Source organism: Cheilinus undulatus, linkage group 9 (assembly GCF_018320785.1).
Source record: "Cheilinus undulatus linkage group 9, ASM1832078v1, whole genome shotgun sequence".
In the NCBI taxonomy this organism is placed as follows: Eukaryota; Metazoa; Chordata; class Actinopteri; order Labriformes; family Labridae; genus Cheilinus; species Cheilinus undulatus.
This window is the reverse complement of record NC_054873.1, coordinates 21,343,593-21,370,588: the sequence shown is the minus strand read 5'-3', so window position 1 is coordinate 21,370,588 and position 26,996 is coordinate 21,343,593. Positions and strand designations below refer to the sequence as shown.

At 39.9% G+C, this 26,996-nt stretch overlaps 1 protein-coding gene across 1 annotated transcript; it reads left to right on the top strand.

Annotated features, from left to right (window-relative positions):
• Positions 1-1,657: 1,657 nt before the first annotated feature.
• On the top strand, positions 1,658-18,718 carry slc17a6a (solute carrier family 17 member 6a). Its single transcript, XM_041796729.1, has 12 exons — positions 1,658-2,240; positions 3,569-3,824; positions 4,163-4,281; positions 6,987-7,101; positions 8,035-8,122; positions 8,334-8,420; positions 10,928-11,070; positions 11,151-11,300; positions 14,682-14,814; positions 14,906-15,016; positions 15,109-15,236; positions 16,894-18,718. The coding sequence occupies exons 1-12, from the start codon at positions 2,155-2,157 to the stop codon at positions 17,221-17,223; spliced, it is 1,746 nt and encodes a 581-aa protein (XP_041652663.1). The 5' UTR covers positions 1,658-2,154; the 3' UTR covers positions 17,224-18,718.
• The last annotated feature ends 8,278 nt before the right edge of the window (positions 18,719-26,996 follow it).

The following is a 26,996-nucleotide window of genomic DNA, read 5'->3' as shown; positions in this document are numbered from 1 at the left end:
CTACCACATGAAGTTGTTTTTCTTTGCACAAGTCCTGCTGTTGAGAGCATAATCACTTCATACTATGATTGATCAATAAGGAAATACTTGTGGTTTTAGCCCAGAATTATTAAACTATCAGGAACTAAGAAGAGACATTTCTGTAAACTGGAGCTTTCCAACCGCTGTTTTCAGTTTGGTGTCTCCTCAATTTGCAACTTTATGTCTTAAAATTATGACTTGAAACAATTGAAATTTTTGAATTTTTAACATCAAAATCTACAACGATTTAAATTTGTTTTCTTTCACATAAATCAACAGATACTCTTTATGTAATAATTTCAGGGTTGCCCTTAAACCCTGCCACACATTCTGTTTCTAACCATGATTTTTGAAAAGTAAATAACCATCTTATTTGACAATATCAGCACAGACAGGGCCAGCTTTGGCCTCCCACCCAGGGGTGCCAAGACCTCAGGTTGGGTACCACTGAGCTAACAGGATCTTTATGTTTGAGGGAAATTTGGCGCCCCCTGTGGACAAAGTAAGCAGTGTGAAACCTCCTTTAAAGCACAGGGAATCCATAGATTACTGGATCAAGCCAAACCTTTACAAAAAACTACCTAAGAAAGGTTAAAAGGTTAAAAATGAACTTGATCATTGCTTGAAAAAAGTACCTTACCAGCACTGATGATACTGATTCTTGTGATTCTTCCTCAGTCTGCCCTCCCTCCATGCTTTTTATTTTGCTGGTCATCCAACCTAGACACTTGCCTCCTAGCTGAGGGCAGAACAGCAGAATGAAGACACTTTTTCTGTCATCTTCTTCTATTTGGCACTGCCATGATTATGAGACCCCTGAAAAGATATCAGATTTGGCCTTCCACCACAACAGCCATAACTGTGCTGTAACCACATCTCCATTACAAAAATGACCCCTTAAAATCTTAAAAGCTTTACGAAACTATCTAATGCACAGTTATGTAGATGTTCTACATTTGAAAACTCCAAGCAAACCAAAAGCAGGTTAGTGGGATGATCTGAGGAAATGATAGAAGTCTTCATCAGATCAACATTGAAACGGCTTTTTATGGTGGAAAGTCACTTATTGGAGTCAGCTCCGTATTAAAGCTCCATATAGTGTACATCATAAAAACCGTGTGGATAAAACAATACGTGTATGTTTTTAATTTGCTCAGGAGGAGCCTGGCATTGCTGGAATGAGGTATTATCTGTAATGGTTTGATTTGGTTCTTACACAACACCGCCTCTCTGTGGCTGACTGAGCACTCTGCTGTACAGTCTGATCACACATGCGTGAATAACATGTTAAATTCGCCTGTGAAAACCAGATAAACACCCTGTATGTTTGATTTAGAGGCAAAGCACATCAGAAAATAGTGAGTCAAGTTCCAACACTCTCCACAAGTATAATTAGCCCCAAATCACCGGATGTAGAGGAAGGGTGTGGAGGTGTGGATGCGCGCTTTGTGGCCGCTACTGAGAGTGATTTTTAAGTGTCTGCCCGTCTTTTAAAGCATCCCTGTCCCGTTTGTGAAGCCGGGAGGTCGTAAAATTGACCATCGAGGCCGTTAACAGATTTTTCGGTTGTAATTGAATGAGAGCAGAGCAGAGAAGGAGCAGAGAGGAGCGGAGGGAGGGAGGAGGGGCTGCGCGGAGCTGCTGACAGGTAGATGAGCTGTGCGCTGTCCGCGGTGCTGAAACCTCCTCCGGCTGCTGCTTACCGGAGATCCTCACCTCTGATTAAACCGGAGATCTTCTAACCTGCACCGGATTGACTTTGACCACTTTCCTCCCTCTCTGGTTCTCAAAGGAAACTCCGAAAAAGTCTACTTTTTCTTCCCTTTTATGGCCATTTTCTTATCGCTGCCTGGATCTTAAGATGGCACTGCATGGATTAACATTGCGCAAGGCAGAAGCGGACTTATTTGACTGCTGTTTTGTGACTGTGAAAGCAGCCCTCTCACTCTGAACGGGTTCCCCCTCTCTTTTCTCCATTTTCTTCCTCGTCTTTTTTTTTGTTCCCAGGGACATCTAGGCGTTTCTGCTTCAAACCAGAGGCGTGCTATTTGGATTATTATCTCAACAATATGCTCTTTATTGCAGCACTTCCATCTGGTGTAGTAGTATAGAATTTTTACAGAGATTTTGGACATGGAGCCAGGACAGGAGCGAGCTCTCCCCTCTGCTAAAGAGGGGCTCAAACAGATCGCAGGAAAGGCCCTGGGGAACCTGTACAGGTAATTGACATTTTTGCACGATTTTTTATTATTACACATTCACAAATTATTTGAAAGAATAGAACAAATCCTGATGTTAACACCACATAAAAAGAAAGCTTTGCTTTCATTGCATTTCCTATTGAATAAAAAAAGGACAATAAAGGGGGAAATCTCTTCTTTCTGAGATGGATCACGCACAGGATGCTGGATGTGGCCCGAATATTTAAGGATCAGATATTTCCCTGGAGGATGATCCCTCCACCAGCAGCTGTGGGTGTTTTTTTTTTAATAATTAATGAAACAGAGCGAGTCGTGACACAAGGTCGGAGGATATCTATTACCTTATGAATCCATCTGGATTCATTCAGGATCGATGGACTTCATATCAATTATTTTTTCTTACACTGGCACGAGAATGTGAATGAAATGGGGTCCAATGAGGGACGGCAGAGAAAATAGATCCTCAGTATTAAATCAGAGCAGGGGATGTGGAGGTGGTGGAGGAGATTTTTTACATTAATAGAATCTTATTAATTTCATTTTTTAAAACACAAATTAACGCAAAATAAAGACAGGGAATTATAATTTGTTCATAAAACACTGAAAAAATCATCGCTGCTATTAAATCTGCACGTTTAAGACGAGCACTAGTGCACGTGCATGTCCTATTATTTTACAAAAATGGATGCGATTGATTGAAAATAATCAGAGATGACTCAAGCCTATCAAAGCAGAACAGAAATGCTTAGGTTTGACTTCAGGCCTGTGGCAGTGGTGGATGAGGCCTTCACATTTTCACGATTCCCCCCCTTTTTTTTTAAATGCACCTCAAATTCCTTCAAACAAATTCCACATTAAATCCAAATCAAAATAGCGACGCCGCATTTACGAGCTCATAAATAATGAAAAATGGCAGAAATGTCTCCAAACAACGGTTGCTGCTGCTGATATTGCTGCAATGCGGTATTAAGGTCATTTTCTCTTCGTTTGCCAGCGAGCTTTTTCTCTCACAGGAATGTGGAGAGTTTGGGAATGGAGGGAAAAATTAAAAACAGTGATTTTACACGAAAAGCTGCTGATTTAAAGGCCTGATCCAAGTTAGATGCTAAAATTAAGATATTGTAAAGGCCTGAGGTTGTAAGTGAAGATGAAAGGCATTTTTAGAGGCTGTATAAATGTAAAAGACTGCACTTATAATAATCATATGATTGATTGTTGCTGTTATTGTGGAAAATCAGCAAAATAATAATTAAAAAATCCCGATTAATGCTCTTAAAAAAACAAGGAATTTTGTTCCATTGAAACCGTGAGTTTTACCTAAAAAGAAATGATATTTAACCGAACAGGAGGCTGGAAAAGAAGCAGCAAACCAGTGAAGCGATCGAGCTGACGGAGGATGGGAGACCCAAGGCGGACACGGAGCGGAAGGCGCCCCTGTGTGACTGCACGTGCTTCGGACTCCCGCGCAGATACATCATCGCTATGCTGAGCGGCATCGGCTTCTGCATCTCCTTCGGTATCCGGTGTAACTTGGGTGTGGCCATCGTCAGCATGGTCAACAACCACACCATCCATCAGAACGGCAAGATCATCATCAAAGAGGTGCCGCCCCCTCAAACCCCCGCACGAGCCCCTGTGTTTGATTAGTGATGAGGGCCTAAAGACACACCCTCACTGTAGCTACATGTAGCAGGCTAGTCAGTCCTACTTTAAAGGTGTTTGGCCTGGTTGGAGTTTTATCAGTATTTTTTTCACAACTTGTTTTTTCTATGAGAGAAAAAAATGTAGATTGAAGTCTGGATTTTTTCCCCCTCTAACGTCATTACGCAGGAAAAAAACTCTCTTGTACGGTATTTTCCACCCACAAGAGGCTTTTCATTCATGACTGATCTGTTTCCTGAAAATATGTCTTCATGTGTTTATGTGAATGTGTTTTAAAGAAAGCTAAATTCAACTGGGACCCGGAGACGGTGGGGATGATTCATGGCTCCTTCTTCTGGGGTTACATCGTCACTCAGATACCAGGAGGGTACATCGCCTCCAGACTGGCTGCAAACAGGTAACAGCACGTGATCACTGCCTAGAACAAATCCAGATGTTATGGGTGGGGTCTAAAGATATCTTAAGTAAAGAAAGAAGGAGGATTATATTGTCCTTTCTTTTTTTATTCATGTATTATTTTAGCAGGGAGAAACCAAATAGACAGTGGTCTCTTTTCCAGGGGTGCCATGGAGCAATACAATAAAAGAAAGAAGAGAAAAAAATCTGTGGAATAATGGCAAAAAAATCACATGCCCTGGTTAATAAATCACATTGTGATACAGCTGTTATTTCTTATTATTAAAGCAACAAAACAGGAACTGTATCTATGTAAGCGGCTGTACATATATAGCCCTTTTCCAAATGAAAACCCAGTTTCTTAAAACGAAATTTCTTTTTATAAATAAAGTTAACAATGTGGATGAGCACATTGAACTAAAGCATGTGGAAAGTAATGTTAGACTTCAAACCTAGGCCATGATGTGCACAAATATCAGGATGCCAGAAAATAAAACAGAAAAATTGAGGTAACTCTAATGGATATGATAACATTGTTATGAAAAGAGGCAAAGAAGTGGCACAATTGCCAATAAAGCAGCAAAAATATGTAAAAAATAAAGGCAAAAATAAGAGGCAAAAATGAGTTAAAAGCAACTTAAATTGGCTTAAACAGCAAAAAATTAATGGAGTATTAATGCCAAAAAGAAGTGGCAAAAATAGGTGTTGAGTGGCAAAACACTGAGAGGGACCCAACTGCAGTCAAGATGGCTGACATGGGCGTTGCTATACATCCAATCCATGCCGGAAGTCCCAAGCGGAAGTTTCTTCTTCATGTTGGACTCAGCTGCCAGTGTTTGTCAGTCTTTTTCGTGCCTAAGCCTAACCCTTGGTGCTTGATCTCAAATATATGACCTTCTCCACTGCCTTACCCTGAACTTAACCACTCAGGTTTTAATGGCTAAGCCTAACCTTAGACGTACGGACTTCCAGGTGAGACTTTCGGTATAGATTGGATGTATGTCGGCCATCTTGTCTGCATCAAGGTACTCTTGAAAACAGTGAGAAAACTGTCCAAAAAGTGGAAAAAAATTATGTAAAGTGGCAAATAGAAGCTATAAAGGGCAGAAAAATGGGTTAGATTGGTTAAATGTAGTTCTAAATGGAAAACATGGGCAAAGAGTGTTAAAAAGGAGTTAACAATGGTGATAATTCAACAGAGGCAACAATAGGTGGAAAGTGGCAAAAACAGGCAGAAAATTGGGGTGGAAAGGTTTAAAAATGGCAGAAATGGGTGGGAAAAAACGTTGAAATCGGATAAAAAAGTGGGAAAAATTGGTTACAAGTGGCAAACATGGTTGGTAAAAGTGAGGAAATTTGTGGGGAACAGTGTGAGCTTTGGATTAATCAGAGTTTGTTGCTAAAAATTGAAATCATGTTTCAGTTGAGAGAGAGCTTGACTGTACAAAGGTGCATAAGTGTATAAGACTGTATCGTCAGTATAAGGATTAGTCTTACATTTTGCTATTGGTTTAGTAATGCCATTAATATACAATGAAAACAGAAGTGGTCTTAAGATTCAGCCCTGAGGTACCCCTGTATTTATCACCATATAGGATGATCTTACATGATCAACAAAAAGTATTTGGTAAACCAGTAACAAGCCAGCAAATCTAGACCAAGTGAAGGAAATCTACTCATTAAGAGTGGTGGACTGAAGATGGGTACACATTTTGATGAGATAAGACCACCCCTGATGAATGAAATGTTTATTTATAATCCTTAAATATTTTGGAGCAATGATTAGTCTGAGTAGTATTATTCTACCAGGCGTCTACTTCTGCCTTCCATTTTTTTGAGTGAATTCTGGTGTCTGGTAAGCCTGGGCATATTTTCTATTCATGACACAATAATGACATTCAATCAATCAATCTAAATATTAGCTTCCCTTTCTCTGACATTTTAAAATGAAAATATGACTGTAATGTTTGTAGTATGAGTGCATGTGGTGTTCCTGGTTTGGAGGAGTCGGTCTGACCTTACAGCAGATAAACTGGGGATTTGGCTGATGCCCACCAGGCGTGCCTCCTCATGTTAATGAGATCCCATGGGACCACCGTGTCTAATCCTTTATGTTCACAGACATGGCAACCACAGCAGCCACAGCTCGGTGTGAAATGCTTCTTGGTGATGATTGGTGTATGAATTCAATGGCCATGCAGCCTCTTTTTAATATGATTTCCACAAACATTGATTATTCTGCAAAAGACACAAGTTAAATGTGGCTAAAAATGTTTTCAGATGTTTCTGTTGTTCAGAAAAGTCATGCACCATTAAGCATGTTAGGATAAGGTTACACCATACTGTATGTTACACATGAATATCATACAGGATAATGAGATTTTTTACAAGAGAGATGGGATCTAAATAAGATGCAAATCTTTGAAGAGCTTCCTCATGCCAAGTCAGCTGAGCCCACTGACGCCTTCTGCTGCAAACACCTCCTGTCTACACTCCCCTCACACTGAAGGACGGCCTGCTGTGTGTGTCTGTGTCTGTGCTGCCCAATTAGGACTGATTTTTCCTCCTTTACAAAGAGGATCATTGTATGCTATCTGAAGCCTCTTAAACTGCCTTAAAATTGAACATTTAAAGCTCCTGTATTGAATTTAATGGTCTTGTTTTGTTGATATCCTGACTAATATTACTAACACATTGTTCATGCAGAGTTTTTGGAGCTGCCATCGTGCTGACATCCACCCTGAACATGATCATTCCCTCTGCCGCCCGCGTGCACTATGGATGTGTCATCTTTGTGAGGATACTGCAGGGCCTGGTGGAGGTACTGATGCTCTGTTTATCCATCACATCTTGACCTTTTAGACACTCGAAAACAACGGCTCATTATCAAGCTAAGGGCTAAACTCGAACCCCTAATGAAAATGTCCTGACATTCAGAGTTTAAGCAGTTTTACTGTCCTTCTGTTTGAATTTTCACTGGGAAAAAAGCCCATTGTTTAGATGATCTAATCATAATACTGTCTACAATTACCAGACTAGCACACAGGCAGCAAACGTAAAACCTCTGAATAGCAGGAGCTTATGTGTGTTAGTTCAGCCTCATGTTCACATAGAAACACGTAGAACAAAAGGGATAAAAAGCTCTGGATGAGGGCGGCTCCCACAGCTCCACAGAAAGGAGAAGACTTCAGGGAGGGACGCTTTTATCGGACTGAAGGTCATCCTCTTTTGTTTTTTTTGTTTTGCTGCGTGCTGTCGATTCAAAAGCAGCTCATGTAAGAGAAAGCGAGAGAGAGAGAGAGTGGACCATGTTCTCGCCCATCGACTTATTACTGCAAATTAAACATTAGCATTTCAGGGTGTCTCCCACTGCAAGCCCCAGCAATTTGTGTCTATCAATAGTTGATTGTATGCCACTTAGTGTGTAATGAAGATTTAATAGGGAGCGATTCAGTTTTTTCTCCATGAAGCGGGTAGTCCACTTGAATTTGCACTGACTCACACCTCAGCCATTAGTCTTTATTAGAAAGGTCAGGTACGATGCACGTCAGTCTGTTTGTTATTAACTACAATTTATCCTACGAGTCTGTGACAAATGAGAACTGGCTGCGTCAATCAAGGAGAACTGCTCTGATGTTACAGAAATGTAAAAACTATCCTAACTGATCAGTTAGGAATCATTATTTGCCTCGTGTGGATAAAACTGAAGTGATACTCGTGTGTTTATACTATGTGAATCCTTCTGTCTGTGCAGGGAGTCACCTACCCAGCATGCCATGGGATCTGGAGTAAATGGGCTCCACCCCTGGAACGAAGTCGTCTGGCAACCATCTCTTTCTGTGGTATGAAATAGCCACATTTCTGTGAAAATACACCAACAGGTTTTGTCGTCACATACACTGGGATGCAGGTTTAGAGTTACAAAATATTGTCCCTGAATTGTGCATTTACATTCACTGTACACGTTTGTCACCAAACACTGCGACAACATTTCTCTCAGAATCAGCAGTCAGGGTCAGATTCTGCTCCGTCATGATGTTCTGTCTCTTGTAGGATCCTACGCTGGTGCAGTGATAGCCATGCCTCTGGCCGGGATCCTGGTCCAGTACACGGGATGGTCCTCTGTCTTCTACGTGTATGGTGAGTTTCAGTGTCAGGAGATGATGGGATTTAACATCCTGAAGCAAAATTATACAGCCTATACAAGAGTAAAAAATACACCTAAAGCAGTAACCCTTTCAGTTCCACTGGACTTTGTTTCTGCAGCTCAACCAAAGAGCCATAATGTTGGAAAATACCTTCATAAGAGCTGCAATCCAAACTTGGGGGTCCAATCACTATTTGATTAAAAGCAAAAATAAACAGAACATGTCCAGAGCTTGCTTTTTAGCTTTCATTTTTCATTATTTTTCTTTATCTCCAGTTAATTAAGATTATTTGGGTTAAAAAGCTAGTTTAGGCCAATAATTTTTACCCCTATGGTCAACTCCGTAAGATAGTCAACACCATCATGTGATGGTTTTGTTCATTTTACAAAAACACATTTTTCTCCATTCACTTTATTCTGCTTATTTTGTTAAAATGCTTTATGAAATATTAACTCGTTTATTTATAAATAAATATTAGTTTGATATAGTTAGTATTAAAGGTAAAGTAAAAAATCATAAGCTTCAGATGAGATGCGTTAAAAAAAGGTGAAGATTATGCATTTAGTTAAAAAAAAATACCATTACTAATACCAGGGTTGGATAACTAAAAATGTTAAATTCATCTTGACTTGATATAACAAAAAAGTTTTTTTTCAGGCTGTGTTTGTTTATTTTGGAGTGTTTGATTTAACATTATTTGGGGATGGGATGCTTTGAAATTTTTAGGTACTATATGGTAATTTGAATTTATTTTTATTATTTGATTTGGACATTTTTCCTGGAATTTCCTTCTAATTTTTTTTTTTACCAAGTTTTCAGAGAAATTTTAGTGAATTTGTTTGGATTTTTTGAAATATAATTTTTGATGGATTTGAGGGGAAAGTAATCTAAAATTTTGGGGATTTTTATTGAAGATATCGGGTGGAACTTACTTTAAAATTTTGGGAAACTTGCTTGAAAATTTTCCTCATATTATTTTTTATTGGAATGTTAATGCTAGGGTACAATAAACAAAAATAAAAAGGGTACACAAAATAGGGTAAAAAAAATGGGTAAAAAAATAAATTAAAAAGGGTACAACAAAGTTTCATGAAACATTTGTGGAATATTTTTAAAAAATCTTGGGGTACTTTAAAATATGTTGGCACTTTAGAATATGTTTAAGAACTATCACTGAAATTCGAGGTAATTTCTTTGAGATTATACAGAATTTGTGTGGATTTGGGAAGGGAAATTTCCAAGAAACCTAGAACTTTAAGTGAAAATTTTGTTGTTGATGCATGGCCTCAACAAGTCCTTGTGGTCCATCATCAAATTGACTCCACCCTCCCTCTCTCAGATCTTTTCTTACCTTCAGGAGATTTTTGGACATCCTTTTAGGTCGAAATGAATTCTTTTTACACCTTTCAGGTCCTACTTATCCCAGATAAATGTAAGAAACTAAAAAAGCATTTCAATCAAAAGCTCAGGACTCAGAAGGATATCATGCATCAGTGGTGTGTGAATGTTTATGGATGTGCATGAATGGGATGACCACAATACTTAGCAGCTTTCAGTGTGAATGAGGAGTGAATGAGTGTGAATATATAGTGCAGTGAAGCTGATTTTACTCAGCTTGCTTCATTTACCCATCTGCACTCTCACAAAAGCCCGAACCTCAAGGCTGACCATGAAGCCAAAGCTTAAGAGCTCCTCTCATTTTCACTTGAGGCTAACTCCAGAAGCTTATGTATTCTTATGGACTCCAGTACGAAAAAGTCTAACAAAGAATGTAGAAATACACATGCTCACCAACTGTTCGGCCTCTTAAGCTCAGTTCCCCATCCACTACATTAGCCTTTCTTAAGGCAACGTAGAAGCAATTAAACAAATTCATTACTCCTTTCGATTCTCCTTTCAAAGCTCTGCCTCCAGAAGCATAGATGCACATTGCCGGCTGATAGAACTAACTAGCTACATGCAAAATGACTTAACACAAACTAATCTGGTTTCTGACGGCTGCTTTGCCTCAATGGGGTGAGCATGTTTCACTCACTTTCATGGTGTTGCTGAATTGTTTTTGAACCAAGGCTCTAAAATGAGCTATGGTGCTGGGTAGCGGTTGGTGGTTGTGCTACAGTTTAGGCCTTAATTGATAAAAAATATCAATTTAACCAAATAATTTTAATGCTGATTAGGGAGGGTGCCACTTTTAGTCAAGCAATTGGCAAATTCCAGATACTACCCTTGTTGTATGCCGGCTTAATGGTGCCACACCTTTCAACCCCATTGCATTTCACATGGTAGAGCATGGGTGCCTTGAACTGACAATGTAAAAGGTGCTGAAGATGGCACCAACCACAAACCAAATGTTATGTAATCTTACTTCCATTAGAATCTGACATTTGACTCGGTTGCTTAACAAACCTAAATAAAAACAACAAAGACCTTTTGGTGTGAGCACTATGAGTCTGAAATGATCAAAGTTTTATCCCTGAAGTTCCAATCTCATATTTTCAGGATGCTTTGGGATCTTCTGGTACATGTTCTGGATCTTAGTGTCCTACGAGAGCCCAGCAGAACACCCGACCATCAGTGACGAAGAGCGTCGTTACATCGAGGAGAGCATCGGTGAAAGCGCTCAGCTGATGGGTGCAGTGGAGGTGAGTTCTCGGTCTGTCTGTTATTTATAACCATACGCTGAGTGCTGTACATCCAGCTCATTCTCTGTTTGTTTGAACAGAAATTCAAGACTCCCTGGAGGAAATTCTTCTCTTCCATGCCCGTCTATGCAATTATCGTGGCCAACTTCTGCAGGAGCTGGACCTTTTATCTGCTCCTCATCAGCCAGCCTGCATATTTTGAAGAGGTGTTTGGCTTTGAAATCAGCAAGGTAAATAAATCCTTTACACCGCCCTGTGTCAGACATAAAAATATCCTTCAGCATCATGTGATCATTGTTCAGGATTATGGTTATGATCTCCTTTAATTATGCACAATATTATTCATCAAATATGTTATCACAACACATTTGAATGGTTTTATTCTTAAGATTTAATCCCATTATTTTCCATTCTATTCTAGATAGTGACAGCAGTCTTTACTTTTCAGTTGAAAATGAATAAAGTGTTGGACAAGTATTTCCCTAATGGGAGAACCGGTTGCAGCTGTGAACCTACTGAGATTTATAAATTCCTTTGCAATCTTTCTGTGTTTTGGCTACTTTTTAACATCTGGTTACAGCTTTTCTACTCTTCATAATTCTCATCACTCTCATGGTGGTTTTTAGTGTCAGTAGTCAGCTTCATACAGTAAGGAAGTTTAAATAATGCAACTCACACTATCAACTGAGAGCCATTTCAGACTGTGGTTTCGCTGTCATTATTCCTTGTACTTAAACTTTTCATCTGTGACAGAGCACTATCAGTGTCTCGGTTGTGTAACATCACTGTGGAGGTTTAAGAGGCACAGTGTGTATGTAGACACACAATAATGTTACAGATTGTCATTGTCCTTCCCTCAGTATCCCTCCAGCACCACTTATTATGGCACATCAGGGGAGCAGTGCTACATCTTCGTGTTACACATTGTGAGCAAGGTCTAACCAGTATAAAATTTGCCATTAAAATTTTCCGTCTTCTGTAAATGCCAAAAGTTAGGGGTTAGCTTGAAAGTACAGGGGAGCTTTTAACCTCTAAGGCCGGCCACACATGACACGATATTTAAATCTGAAACGATTTTTAAAACTGTGGGAGACCACAGATATGAGGACAATTTCAAAAGATTTTTCATCTTTAATTCTCTGAACGCGCACACTAAATGACTGAGCCAGACTGTCAGATCACTGGAGACCACACACCTGCCGACCTGCCAGCAACCTCGGTGATCACCAGACTTTAGAAAAAAACAATCAAACATGAAGGTCTGTCGATATCCTCTTGCTGTCCCTCCACAGCAGGCTGCCCTGGCATGTGTTACAGTTGAAGCAAAATCATAAAACATGGGAAAGACTCAGGATGAAATCCAGGCTGGAATTAAGTTAAAGCCGTGTTTATGGTTGTGAGTGGTGAAATTACGTATGATCCGGCTGTGACGCTACCCCGTCTGCTCACTCTCATTGGTTGTTGTGGGTACTCCGTCAGCGACACTACGACCTGGAATCATAAATATCGAACGTGTTTGATATTTATGATTCGGGATTTTGGAGGCTACAGTGCGATTTGGAGCAGTAAAACAATCGTGCTGATACCACACACACGAGGATTATTCAGGCAAACAGTTGTTTGTGACGAGGCTCCTCTCAGGATCCCCCACGATCTTGCCCCATATCAGGCTTTAAATCCTGTTGTGTGTGGCCGGCCTAAAGAAGCAAACACTGTAAAAAGACAGGGCAAACACCAAAAACAGAGGTAAAAGAGCGTAACTTTTGAACATTTTTTCTTATATAGACACAAACATGATAGACTATAAAGTGTTTTTCTTTTGTACTATTACTGAGGGTGTCAATAAACAGCTGTCTACTGATTCGATGTTTGCTAAAGCTGTTGTGAGTTTAGATGTTATCTTTACAGTCATCTTTAAAATTAACTTTGTTTTAAGTTCCATTTGAAAGATACACTGAGTACAATTTTTGAATTGAAATATCTATATTAATTGAACAATGACTTTCCCTATGTTGACAATTTTTGCTCAATCAATCAATCAATCTTTGAAACCACTTTACAAAGAAGACAGGCCTAGACCGTGCTCTCTGTTGTGGCCTATTATAATGCTTATTTCTGCATATATTACTTATTTATGAGTTAATCATAAATATCAGCATAAAGATTATACCCTATCATAATTGATACCAGTGTTAATCACCATGAGCACAGCACTAGCAGCTATAGCTCTGTACAGCTTTGACATAAACCTTCCCTCTGCTGAAGCTGCACTGGGGTTTTAAAGGGCTAGAAGGAGAAAGCAGGAAGAAAGGAGGGACGTACTTTATTACCAAAGTATTATGGTCTGTCTGAAACGACCATGTTTTATTTTTATTTTTCTAACCAATAATTGGAAACTGCTTGTTTCTTGATTTTGACTGTTAAGTACATTGAATGTTACAGTGACTTTCTTGACAGAGCCACCGTGACGGACATGACTTGTCATGGAAAACACTAGATATGACATGAAAGACTGCTTCATAGTGCAGAGGGAACTGGAAGCTGCCGCTGTGTTGCTGCATCTCATTCATGTTTTGTGCTGCTCACTTGTGATAGACAACAATTATTCTCTGCCATCCCTTATGAGTTCAATTGTCCAAGCTCAGCGCCATAATGACAAACTCCCCTACCTGTAATGTTTTAGCCACACAAGGCACCCCAAGGTCAAGCAGAGTCTAGACGGGCCGAGGACTGTGTTAAATAAAAAACACACTTCATAAGGTGTAATTACTAACAGTAAACTGTTTTCTTGGTTTCGCTGATGATTTACACATAGTGGTTTGTGCTGCGGGATATTAAAGAATGCCCTGAGGTTTGTTAGCACTAAAAAGGAAAGCCCCTTTTTTTTTTTTTTTCAAGATTTATTTTTGACAGGACAGTGGATAGAGCCAGAAACAGGGAGGAGAACGGGACCCAGATTCGAACCCCGGTTGCCTGCGTATATGGTGCGGGCCTTAACCACTCGACTACTGGTGCGCCGAGGACAGCCGCTTTTAACAGCTTTTCTCACTCATTATGCGAAATTCATCAATGAAACAAAACACTGGTTTACAGAGCTGAAGGGCTAAACTTGCCATCTTTTGTTATTGTTTTGATTGAGAGCACCCAACTGCAAAATTGTCAACGTTAACGTATCAAATAACAATCCTCTTTACTTTTAATCCTCTTTGCACTGCTTTCCTTTGGAATAATCTTTCACTAGTTACTGCTGCTGAAAAAAAAACAGTATTTAGAGAACGTCTTCAGCAGTTCCATGTAAAAATACTCTGATTTGGTTATTACCTCGTCTTTCAGTAAGTTTACATTTCAGCCGTATCAATAATTCAGTTTAGTCTAAAAATTCCTCAATCTTTCTCCTCCCTGTGAGAGTGTGAGACATAAATCAGGCGGTTCGGGTCTAAATCAGGCTGTGTGGATTACTGCGGATGAATTATTGCTTAGAGCTGATGTTGGAGTCAGAGGGTGAAACAGACTCACAGATTGGCTCTGAGACAGAAAGAATCACTTTTGTGATGAAAGTGTCTTTGTTCTTGTCACATTTTGCTTCAAACAGCTGTTTGATGTTTTCTCAGGTGGGAATTGTGTCAGCACTCCCTCACCTGGTCATGACCATCATTGTGCCCTTAGGGGGCCAGTTAGCCGACTACCTGCGGACCCACAACATCATGTCCACTACTATGGTTCGCAAAATAATGAACTGTGGAGGTGAGAATCATTATAAGGCCTCTGGCTATAGAATGGATATGATAGAAGTATCCCTGATTGGATAACGCTTCTTCTTTGTTGTTGTTTTTAGGGTTTGGCATGGAGGCCACTCTCTTATTGGTGGTGGGTTACTCACACAGTAAAGGGGTGGCTATCTCTTTCTTAGTTTTGGCGGTAGGCTTCAGTGGATTCGCAATATCAGGTAAGCCCAAACTTTTTTTCAGTTCATAATTTATCAAGGTCTGTCCTTCAAATCTGTGCAGAACTATAGAACTCTACCTTTTGTTGCTGCAGGTTTCAATGTGAACCATCTAGACATTGCTCCTCGCTATGCCAGCATCCTCATGGGCATATCCAATGGTGTGGGTACGCTGTCAGGGATGGTCTGTCCACTAATTGTGGGAGCCATGACAAAGAACAAGGTGAGACATTTTCAACACAGTCATCTTCATTGTAATGTACACTAGCAAGACTTACACAAATTCACATTAAGATTCCAGTCAACAGTCAGCTTGAGTAAGTGGACAACAAAAATGATGGCGGTTTCGTAACTTCTGTTTTTGTTGCTCACAGCCAGAGGAGGCTGGCTCCTAAAGAGAATCAGTTCCTTAAGACCCCCATATGAGAGTTATAGAAGATATAAAAATGTTAACAGTCTGATACAAAAATAACTTCTCTGCGGTTAAATTATCTCATTTATGTGTCATGTTTTAAAGTTTGTACTCAGCCTTCTGTATGTTTTACCCTTTTATTTATTTTTATATATCAGACACAGTCAAAGTATTTTGGCTTTTTTTGACCAAAAAAATTGCAAAAAACTCTTTCGTGTCTCAGTGGAAACAGATTCCTACCAAGTAATGTCAACTAAACATTAACATGTAATGTAAAATAAGTGACTACATAAATATGCGGATCAGCCCTTTTCAAGTCTAGCAACAAATTCTCTATTGGACTGAGGTCTGTGCTTTGACTCGGCCTCTCCAGAACTTTCACCTTGTTGTCTTTAAATAATTTCTGTATAAATTTTGATGTATGCTTCAAGTTGTTGTCTTCCTGGAAAAATAAATCTTAAATTCTTCCTATATTTTGCTGCATTCATTTTACCAACAACCTTTCAACCTGCTGCTACCTCTGCAGTTTACAGTGGGTAGGTGTGTGTGGTGATGTGCTGTGTTTGGTGCCCGCCAAACATAACATGCTGTCTAATGGCCAAAAGGCAACATTTTAGTTTCTTCTGACAAACAAACTTTGGTGTCTCCCACAAGCCTTTGGCTAAACTCTCGCCGAGTCGAAATTTAATCTGAGTTTTCTTCAACAGTGGTTTTCTCTCCCATAAAGCTATGACTGATGAAGAACCCAGACAACAGTTGTATGCAGAGTCTCTCCCATCTCAGCAGCTGAAGCTTGTGACTCCTTCAGAGTAGCCATAGGTGTCTTGGAGGCCTCTCTTGCTCAACTCCTTCTTGCATGGTCACTCAGTTTGTGAGGATGGCCTGATCTAGGCAGATTTACTCTTGTGCCATACTCCTCCCATTTCCTCATGATTGATTTAACTGAACCCTGGGGGATTCAGTGCCTTGGAAATTTTTGGAAATATCCTGTGACTCATACTTTTCAATAACCTTTTTCTCTGAGTTGCTTGGAGTGTTCTTTTGTCTTCATGGTGTGATGGTAGCCAGGGATTCTGATTAGCCAGTGAATGGTCCTTCCAGGAACAGCTGTCTTTATACTAAAATCACGAGACACATTCACTGCACTCAGGTGATCCTGATCCTTTAGCACCCATTGGCTGAACCTCTGTTGAATAAAATCAGTCACTTTAAAGGGGGGAACATTCATGCAGCCACTTTTTAAACTTGCATATTTTTAATCGTCATTACTTTATATAAATCTGTTTTCACATTGACAAAACCTTTCACCAACTACATCCATTAATTCAGAGTGAAAAACATACACAAAAACCAAAATACAGGAGTCTCTTATGAGAACACGGCTCAAGCCCATTTCTGATGACAAGAGGTCAGCATCAGGACCTTGAATAAGTGATTCAGCCTGACTAACGCCTCCCTCTGTCTGCAGACACGAGAAGAGTGGCAATACGTCTTCCTCATCGCCTCACTGGTGCATTATGGGGGCGTGGTGTTCTATGGCCTCTTTGCATCCGGGGAGAAGCAGCCGTGGGCCGACCCTGAAGAAACCAGCGAGGAGAAGTGCGGCTTCATCGACGAGGATGAGCTGGCCGAGGAGACGGGCGACATCACGCAGGGGTACGGCGCCATGGGTGGTCCAGCTAAAAGCTATGGGGCCACTGCGCAGCTGAACGGCGGCTGGGTGCAGGACTGGGATAAGACGGAAGAGTATGTGCAGGAACCAGCGGGGAAGATGTATTCTGAGCGCGGCTACTCTTAAACCAGTGGTGAGTCTGCTTCCAAAAGAAAAAAGCACAGACTCTCCATGTTGGATTGCACAAATAAGCATTATATTAGATATTTAATTCATTCTGTGTATTCAAGTGAAACGGTTACTAGTTCCAAAAAGCCAATGTAAAGAAATAGTTTATTGCAATGCAGAACAATCCTCATTAGATTGTCCCATGTTTCTCATCACATCTACAACTGTAGGGCTTCACTATTCAGAGAGCGGTTGCAAAGAAATCAGCAGGCCGATGTTGTACTTCTTCTTAGGCATCCTAACCTCATCAATCTACTTGAACATGAGCCAGATGACACTGCAGTTGACCATCATATAGGGTCTTTACCACTCTGATTGCACTGAAACTATAAGTATTCAAATACAAAATTCTATTCTGTTTCTCAAATGTGTTTTATGTACATGTATATACCTGTATACTGTTTCTGTGAGACTATTGTGGATTTTGGGTCGTTGATCTGTGTTAACATTAATATAAAAGGCCATATTTTTCATGGACAGTACCTTTTCAGGGAGATGTCTGCTTGCAAAAAAGGTCTTCTTCTTTGAGGCCTGTAATACTCTATGACAAAAATAGCGTGAGTGAAGTTGAACTGTAGAGTTTTAGTGTGTGTTTGCATGAATTTGCTCAGATCAATGTTTCAGATGCAGCCGCCTCACGGTCATCGATAGTCTTCATTCAGCCGATACTGCTTCGTTCTTAGATAAGTGTCTTCTGACATTAGAAATACTGATATTAATAATAAAATGAAACTTCATGATCAGGTTCCAGTCGTGATGTGAGACAAATCAAAAAAGTTTTCGAAGGCGATCGCTCAGAAGACATTGTTTATTGATGTTTGGTGTGCACTGCAATAAATTCTGTGTACCAGCCTCCACTCATCACATCCTGTTTTTGTAATGTAACACTGGCCTGCTGTATCTAACTGTAATTGTTTTGGAGTCATGTGATGATAAACATTAAGGTGTGTGTTTTAACAAATTACTAGTGTCTGGAGAATCCAGCTTTAGTGCTCATGATGCCGGACGTGTTGCATTTTGACAGCGAGGAATGCAGTACTGTATATGAACAACCAGGTTTTTGTGCTCGCTCTCTCTCTCTCTCTCTCTCTCTCTCTCTCTATCGGTGTTTCTTGGTTGTTCTCATCGTCACCAGAAGTACTTTAATGGACACTTTGATATTGTCACGTTTGAGTGGACCATATGAACTAATAGATGGCTCTTCCACCTGATTTTATTTGCTATTTGAACACTTTATTCATTTGCTGTATGAACTCTGCAAGGATGTTTAAAATATATGAATATATAAGAATGTTTAAGATGACCAAAAGATGCTATCACGGCTTTGTGCCTGGAGTTTATGTAAACAGATAAATGTGATTTTATGGCTTCTAATATTGTGTTTTATGAAGAGGTATGTTGATGTCAAAAAGTGTTATAAAAATACTCATATCATTTTATAAAAAACAAAACTACCCAAGCCATGTTTTTGTCATTCTTACTTCTATTTCAGTCTTGTGCACTGGGGTGATTTACAGTAGTGGGGGTGTCCAAACTTCTTTCAGTGAGGGCCACAGGAAGTCAGATGTAAGCATCACTGAGCCACTTTAATATACCTGACCTTTAGTGAAGTGTTACTCAACCCAACTCAACCAAAGGGCCAAACTGTTGAAAAAATACCTTTGTGAGAGCCACAATCCAAACCTTGGGGAGTGAATCAATAATCTCTAAAAATACAGATGAGCACGAAATTATTAGCCCCCCATTAAAATTTCAGTTTTTAAATATTTCCCAAGTGCTGTTTAAAAGAGTGAGGATGTTTTTCAACGGAGCTGTACCCAACACCCTAGCTTTATTTTGGGTGCTTACATTATTTTACTTTGCACACAGAAACAAAATGATTTCATGAAAACCAAATTATTAGTCCCCCCATGGGTCTCAGACACGTCTCTTGAGGAATCCCAGCCCATTCTTCTTTGGTGAATTTCTTAAGCTCCTCCAGATTTGATGGTCTTCTTGCATGGACCTTGGTCTTTAGTTCACCCAACAGATTTTCAGTGGGATTCAAGTCAGGGCTGTGTGTGCAGGCCAGTCAGTAACGTTCACTGTGGTCTGTTCTGTTCTGAGGTAGTTCCTCACGATGACCCAGGCCCAGTTTTTCTGCTGACTGTTTGAGGTTTTCTTTCAAAATCTTCACATATCCTTTCCTCATGATTCCTTCCACCTTTACATGATTCCCAGTACAAGATGCAATGAAGCATAATACTCCCATTGCTGCATTTCACTGTGGGGACGATGTTCTTTGGCTTATACACCTGTCGCTTCTTTTTCTGATATAAGCAACATCTCTGTGGTCAAAGAGCTCTAGTTTGGTCTCATCTGACCAAAGATTCTTACACACTCCAAAATCTTCTCCCAGGTTGTCCTTAGCCTACTTCAGTCTGGCTCGAAGGAGTCTCTTTTGCAAAAGTGGCATTTTTCTTGATCTGCAACCTTACAGGGCTCTAGTGCTTTGAGACTATAATTTCCATTGTCTTGTTAGTTGTTCGTGGGTCTTTAGACACATCTCTTACTAGTTTTCTTTCCAGAGTCTCTGAAATCTTTCTCCTCCTACCTCTGTCAGGCTTCTTCAGGACTGTGTGGCTCTCTTTGACTTTCTTGATGACACTTCTCACTCCAATTCTTGACACTTGGAAACGCTGTGATAACTTTGTATGTCCTCCCCTCTGTTTTGTGAGCATCAACAATTCTTTTTCTCAAGTCTTTCTTTTGTTTTTGGCGTAATGCTTTCACAGTGACAGCTCAAACCTTTTCGGAGGTTTTTATACTGGGTCTAAATTGGAAGATAACCCTCAGTTTTAATTTGATTTTACAAGTTTTGAGCATTACAAAGTTAAAAAACATCATTTCAAAACAGTGGTTTGTGCTGAGACTCAACAGAAAGGTCAGTTCTAAAGGGGGGTAATAATTTTGACCCTAGTAGTTTTTCTTTGTTGTGACATAATTTTGTTTCTGTGTGCAAAGTAAAATAATATAAGTATTCAAAAACAACATGGATGTTTGGAAATGTGTTAAAAATTCATTGTCCTGTTTAACATCACTAAGAAATACTTAAAATAATGTATGGGGGTCTAACAAGTTTGTCTTCATTTTTATATCACAAATGGCCCGTTTGGCTGTAGTCTGGACACCTCTGGACTATACTCTAATCTAAGGCTGTCAGAAAGTGTTGATGCTTGTCAAGACGTCATGTTTTAAAAGATAAAATCTCTTATTTTTATCATTGATAGTGTCAAAATAAAGACGATTAAAAGAAACTGTGTATGTAGGAGAGGAATAAATCCATCAGAATCAAGTGAACTCCTGCATACTGTCTAAATTGTGTCAATACATCACCAAAACATTGACAGATTTGTGTAATTTGGAAAGTGTGCAGGATTTGCATTGAATTTATTTGTAATAAAAAATAAATTACACATTTCTTGATTCTTCTATGTTTGTTTTTTTGCAATTGATATAATTTGATTTTCACTGGCAAAGTTTAAAAACCTGACTGATAACAGCACTCGTGTGTTCAGCAGTTAATCTGAAGGTTACCGGTCCTCAGAGACCCCGAGGAAGAGGAACACTATCAAACCTGTTGACCGCCTTCTCCAATCAGCATTGTGCATCTCCCATTCTCTCCACGTCCTTCATTAGTAAATCAATGACTGCGGTCTCTGGAGTCCAGGGGAGAGTATTGGACCCTGTGGCTCTGTAATTTGTGAAAGGAGAGAGAACACTAATGTTAATGCTATTACTAGAGTTTACATCCCTACAAACCACTACTATGGTCTGTCTACCACAGGCTACTGACTTTAATATGCAGCGTAAACTCTCCTAAGAGGTGTCATACAGCTTTATAAAAGTGTGATGAACTCAGTAAGCAGCTCCTCACACTTTGGAGAGGAAAAAGAAAGATCAGAAGCATAACTAAAAGTAAAACCAATTTTGATAAACTAAGGAGTGTATTAATGTATACGATACGACCTCAGTGTGTTTTCTGCCACACACAGCGGAGGTCAACAGTGTTTCATGTAACACATTCAACTATTGACCGAGCTCCTACATTAAATCTAATCACAACACAAATCAATACTGTTTAACTCTCAAGTGGTTTGAAATTAAAACAAAAATGCTTCAAATGAAAGTCTGACCTTCATTCTTGGGAAAGAATGTCCTTCCATGCGACTTTGCTTCATGGTTATTTGCGTTTGATTTTTGGTTGGAAAACAATAAACAAATCAGGTAGAAATGGTCATAACAGTATACCAAACTGGAGTTCCAATCGTATACTTGATATGAGTGAATACTGATGTAATGAACGCAGATTTAGACTGAGATTATCTCTTGGATGTCAATATCATTGGATTTTGAAATGTTTTGTGTGAATTTGTGCTCATTCATTCAGTTAGGAAGTTGTGATGTCAGGCACTGTGCCCTCTACCGTTATCCCTCCTTCACCAGACTTCACAGTTAGCCCAATGCAGTCAGGAGGGTAATGCTCTCCTGGCATCCGCCAATCCCAGAATCGAAATGTAATTCATCACTCTACAGAACACATCTCCACTGCGCCACAGCCCAGTGTCGGTGTGTTTCACACTACTCCATCTGACACTTAGTATTGGACTTGGTGATGTGATGCTTGTATGCAGCTTCTTGGCCACAGAGACCCATGAAGCACCCATCGTACAGTTTTTGCACTTACATCAATGCCAGTGAAAGTTCCTAACTCTTCAGCTTTAGATTCAGCTGGTTTTTGGAGACCTTCAGACACAACACTCCTTAGCAGTCATTGACTCTACTCTGTGATTTTATGTGGTCTTCTGCTTTGAGATTGAGTTGCCATTGTTCGTAAATGCCTCCACTTTCTAATAATATCATTAACAGTTGACTGGGGAATATCCAGCAGGGATGAAATTTCACAGTCTTACTTTAAAGGTGGCCACCATCACAGACCATGCTTAAAGTCACTCAGCTTTTCAGACCGACGCATTTTGTATCTCAAATGTTTGCAAATGAAGACTGCATGCAGGTACTTGACTTTATACACTTGTGGCAACAGGTCTGATTGAAACACCTGTGTTCAATGATTAACAGGTGTGACCAAATACTTTTGCCCATATAGTGCATTATCCTAGTGGCATAAATCTCAGCTATTACAAAGATGTTTACTGCTTGCATGTGGGTCACACAAAGGAATTTGTATTCTTGTAGCTAGTATAAGAAAAGAGTGCTGATTTGTACACTGCAGATCTAAATGATGAAGCTCTGCACATTCACAAGAGTCTAATGAAGAACTGACTGCAGTCTTATGGACCTGATTAGATCTGAAATAAGAAGTGTAAACAGCAAACAGAAAGTTGATATCACCTTTTGTGGCTCCTCTGCTGCATGTTCAACAAACTGCTGTGCAAAGAACGAGCTGCAGTCGATCAGTGAGATGACTAATTCAGGAAAACATGGCATCCATCCATCTATCCATCCACGTTCATCACTCCAAGCTTCTCTCCACAGCAGGAACGGCTTGATGGTATGAGCTTCTGTAACTGCATATATGCTGAGTTGAAGCTACTCCTAACTTAACTTGGTTTTAGCTTTTTTTTAAGGTCTGTCCAAGTTTTTACTTGTTCCCACTCATTTACCGCCTTAAATCCATCGATAACTCTACATTGTCAAAGTTCTGACAGCCAAGAAGACACCACCAAGTCACCCAAACCTACCTGGCCCTATGTCAGAAAGTCATGGTCATGGTGCACTCTGTTCTCGAGCATGTCTTGATCTCAGGTAGTGTGGTCCTGACTACAACACTGATGACAGATATGCAAAAAAAAAAAAAAAAAATCAGAAGTGGGGGAATACTTTCTCAGCACTGTATCTCTGCTTGGCTTACCACATTTCAGACAATGCTTTGGAGTGTAAGGTGGACTTTTACTCCAACCTGAACTGTCAGTATTTCTGCTCTGTGATTGACTATTAGACCTTTATAAATAGATATACATTATCCTCATAAATAATGTAAAAAAAAAACCCTATCAAGGTGGTTTTATGTCTCAACTTTATGACTAGCAGGGAGGTTTTCCAGTTTCCTTTGACTGTATGACTAGCTAAATATAAGCAGAAAAATTCTCCGTAAATGATAGACAGGCATGAAGAGTGTGGGGGTGAAGGTGTTGACTGTCGGTTTTATGCACGTGATGGACAGTTTGAATCAATTAAATGTGCAGCAGCAGAGCTGAATCCAGAGCAGTCTTGTTCTGTGCTGACTGATGCTTGGATCATAGGAAGCAGCTCTATGTCAGAAACAGTTCAAGCAGCAGCAGTAGCAGCAATTACAATAAATCTCAGTTTCTCCTCCGATTATCCGCCCAGCCAAGGAGGGAAACCATTAATGCTCACCACCAGCTGCTGCTCACTGCACGTGTTAATTTGACAGAAAATACAATTGTGTCACCAGCCACGTGGAACATGTTTTCTCATGCCTAACCAGCCACGCCGGTCATGGCTGTTGCACCCCGGTGACGTGCCTAATGTGGGGCTGATAATTGGAGGAGATCTGGTGTTGACGTTTCCTTTCTACCAAGAAAGTCTCTCAGTGTTTATCCACCTCCAGCAGTCAACCTCTGTGATTTTGCAGCGTCTGAGGCTCAGTCATCCTGATTTTTCTGTAATAGTGAGGGTGAGTGAGGAAGGATTGAGTAGTAGTGCATCAGTGGGGCAGGTGCAGTGTGGCTCCTCGGGGACTGTAATGGGATGAGGCCCAGCCAGAATGAGTGTTTGATGACGGGGTTGCACTCATCCCTTGGGACTCCTGTCTGCATGCAATTATCCTCCTGATCCCTTCTCTCTCTTGGACTCTGCAGCTCAAATTGTACACAGGGATCTCTGCAAAGTGCCGCCTGGATTTTCTTTAACTTACAATCTAAAATTCAGCCAGAGGGAGAAGTGACTATAAGCCAAAGTTTTAAAGCAGTATTGGAGTAATTACTGTTTTATGACACCCTGCAACATGACATTACTCTACCTCAGGGCAATTGAATTTACAAACGCCCCCTCCTCCTCCCTTGCAAATTGCTTTATTAATGGAGAGCTTGGCACCCAAAATCAGTCTGTCACACCCATAATAATATTAAACATCTCTTTCTGTACCCAAAGCCCCACAAACTCATTTTTTAAAATCCCATTTTTTTTGCAATACATTCTAACAAAAGGCATAGCTCCCTTTTGAGATAATCTAACATCATCCACAATTAGATAGCCATCATAGAATCACATGCTGCCACGTTTCATCCATGCATACCTTCCACAGCTACTAAAACATTTATGAGTATTAAACTAGATAGATTTCTCCCACAGTAATGAGGCAAACCACAAGAGCTACATCTCCACAGCTGCCATGTTTGCAGTAAGAACTACATCTTCCACAATCACATGAAAAAAGGAAGGAGATTTTCTACATCCAATTGTTTTCGCCTACAGACCTGTTTTTCTGCAACGCATGTGAGGTAATCTATCACAGGTCCTTCCAGCTCCCCTCCCCCATATCACATTACATTGACAGCTTCATACCCTCTCTCTGCAGCACACTGCTATCGGCCTTGTATCTCCTACGAGACAAAGGATGAGAGGATGATAAGGTTTTACACAATCCTAGAAAGGCTGCCGGTGCTTTGCTTCAAAAATAGAGATAAAATGATGGGAAGATTTGCAGATAATAAGGGAAAAATTGAATTTTGATCTTCTGAGCATAAAGAATGTGAGATTACCATAAAAAGCCACAATATACCCTTTTGGGGGTTAAGTGCTTTTTTTTAAACAGATCCTAAACAATTGATGAGTTATTCAAATGATTTATGGGAAACTTTCTGTTTGTTTTACTTTTGGGCAGGGATTTACCAGTACCTGGCCATGTGAAGCAAATTTGGTACAAATGAAAGACAATTTACACCACTTAGCCAGAAAAGCATGATAAAACATGAAGAAGAAAGGCGTAAAATAAGGAAACAGCAGTTACACTGTCAGAGCAGTATGATCCTCTCTTATGTCGTGCAAAATTATGAGGGAAACTGTACGAAACAGGAGAGAGCCGGGGTGAAGGAAATATAATGTTTAACTGAGAAAAAAGTCAAAATAATGAGAATAAAGTGAAAATTTCAAGGATAAAGTTAAAGTAAATTTTTGAGAATGTTGAGAAAAAAGACAAAAATACAATTTTGGCATTAAAGTTGAAAAGTTGAGAGTAAAGTCAGCTCTTGGATGCGACTGACAGCAGTTTGAGCTGCCAGAGTCTTTACAACGTAACACTGATAACATTTAAAGCTGACAACCAAGCTATGTTTGTTTATGAGCTAAAAGAGAAAGAAGCTCTTTGTTGTTAGATCCAACTCTGAATCTCACGTTCATCGATACAAGGTGTTTTGTACAGACAGTCAAGACAGGCAGTTTTTTAGTCTCATAAGTAGGGCTGCCAAGATTAATCGCCAAGGATGCACTATGTTTTTGAATTGTGATTAATCATATGTTTTATTGTCCCTTTCAACAATCTTTGGTTAAGCCACATTGGTGTCTCCAGTCACAGCAGTCTAAAATAAGTCCACCACTGCTCCTTTATGTTTCCTTTTACTTAAAAAAAAAAAAAAAACTCAATGCGACAGCTCAGCGGACAACTCAGAAGTTATCTGAACCTTGTGTTAGCAAACATTTACCTGTTTACTGTCCTGTTATTTCCTTTTCATGTGGTTGATTTCATGTTATGATCTTTGATCTACCTGTAAAAGCCTGTATCAAAACAAGTCAGTTACTCTTAGTTTAAGGCCTTGTTCACATTGAGACAAAAACAATATATTTCCGTTTTGTTTTGAAAAGGTTTTCCATAAACACGGGATTGTGTGGGCTATCCTATGAATGACACAATCGTTTCAAGAAAGATGTGGCTGGCTGTCCACACGAAGACAAATTGGTAAGCATTTACAGATTTGTTCACTCTGGGACCCGGTCTCAAAAAGTAGCATTTACGGCCTCCTAAAATATCATTTCTGTGTGGATGAAACGCTGATATACTCCTTCTTCTGACCTGTAAAAATCTCTTATTTGATTCAGCAGCTAAATAAACCAGATGCCAGCATAAAAATTACAGTACACAACAGAAAAACATTGGTAACTGATTAATGTCCATGTAACATCATTTGGTTTGAACATTCGGCCTGTTGGTAACCGATGTTAAACCAATGTGATTGATTACTGCATGGCAATGTTGCTTGTAGAGTTTTCAGCCATGATTGGACCAATATCATTTATTTGTTGAGATTTATGCTGATTTCTAAAGAGCTTTATCAATAAAAAGGATGTTAATATTTATCCAACTGTCTTCACTGATGGAAAAGCAGCCATGAGCACAGATTGAGGATGGCACCCATTGTGATATTGAATCATCAAATCAAATTGTGAGACCGGTGAAGATGCACACCCCTACAAAAGACAAAACACCTAGACAGTTTCTCTGCAGCCACAGCACCTCACTCGGTGTCTGACGGGGCAGATTTTCTGGGAAATTCTGGTGTGTATTTCTTTCATCCTCTTCTTTGTAAGTTACAAAAACACCACCTGAGTGCAAAAACAAATGCCCCAGTCACGTCCCCACTTTCCCCTCACAGCTTCACAGAGAGAAAAATTAATTAAAGCCCAAGTCCCTCTCCCTCCGTGCATGCCTGATG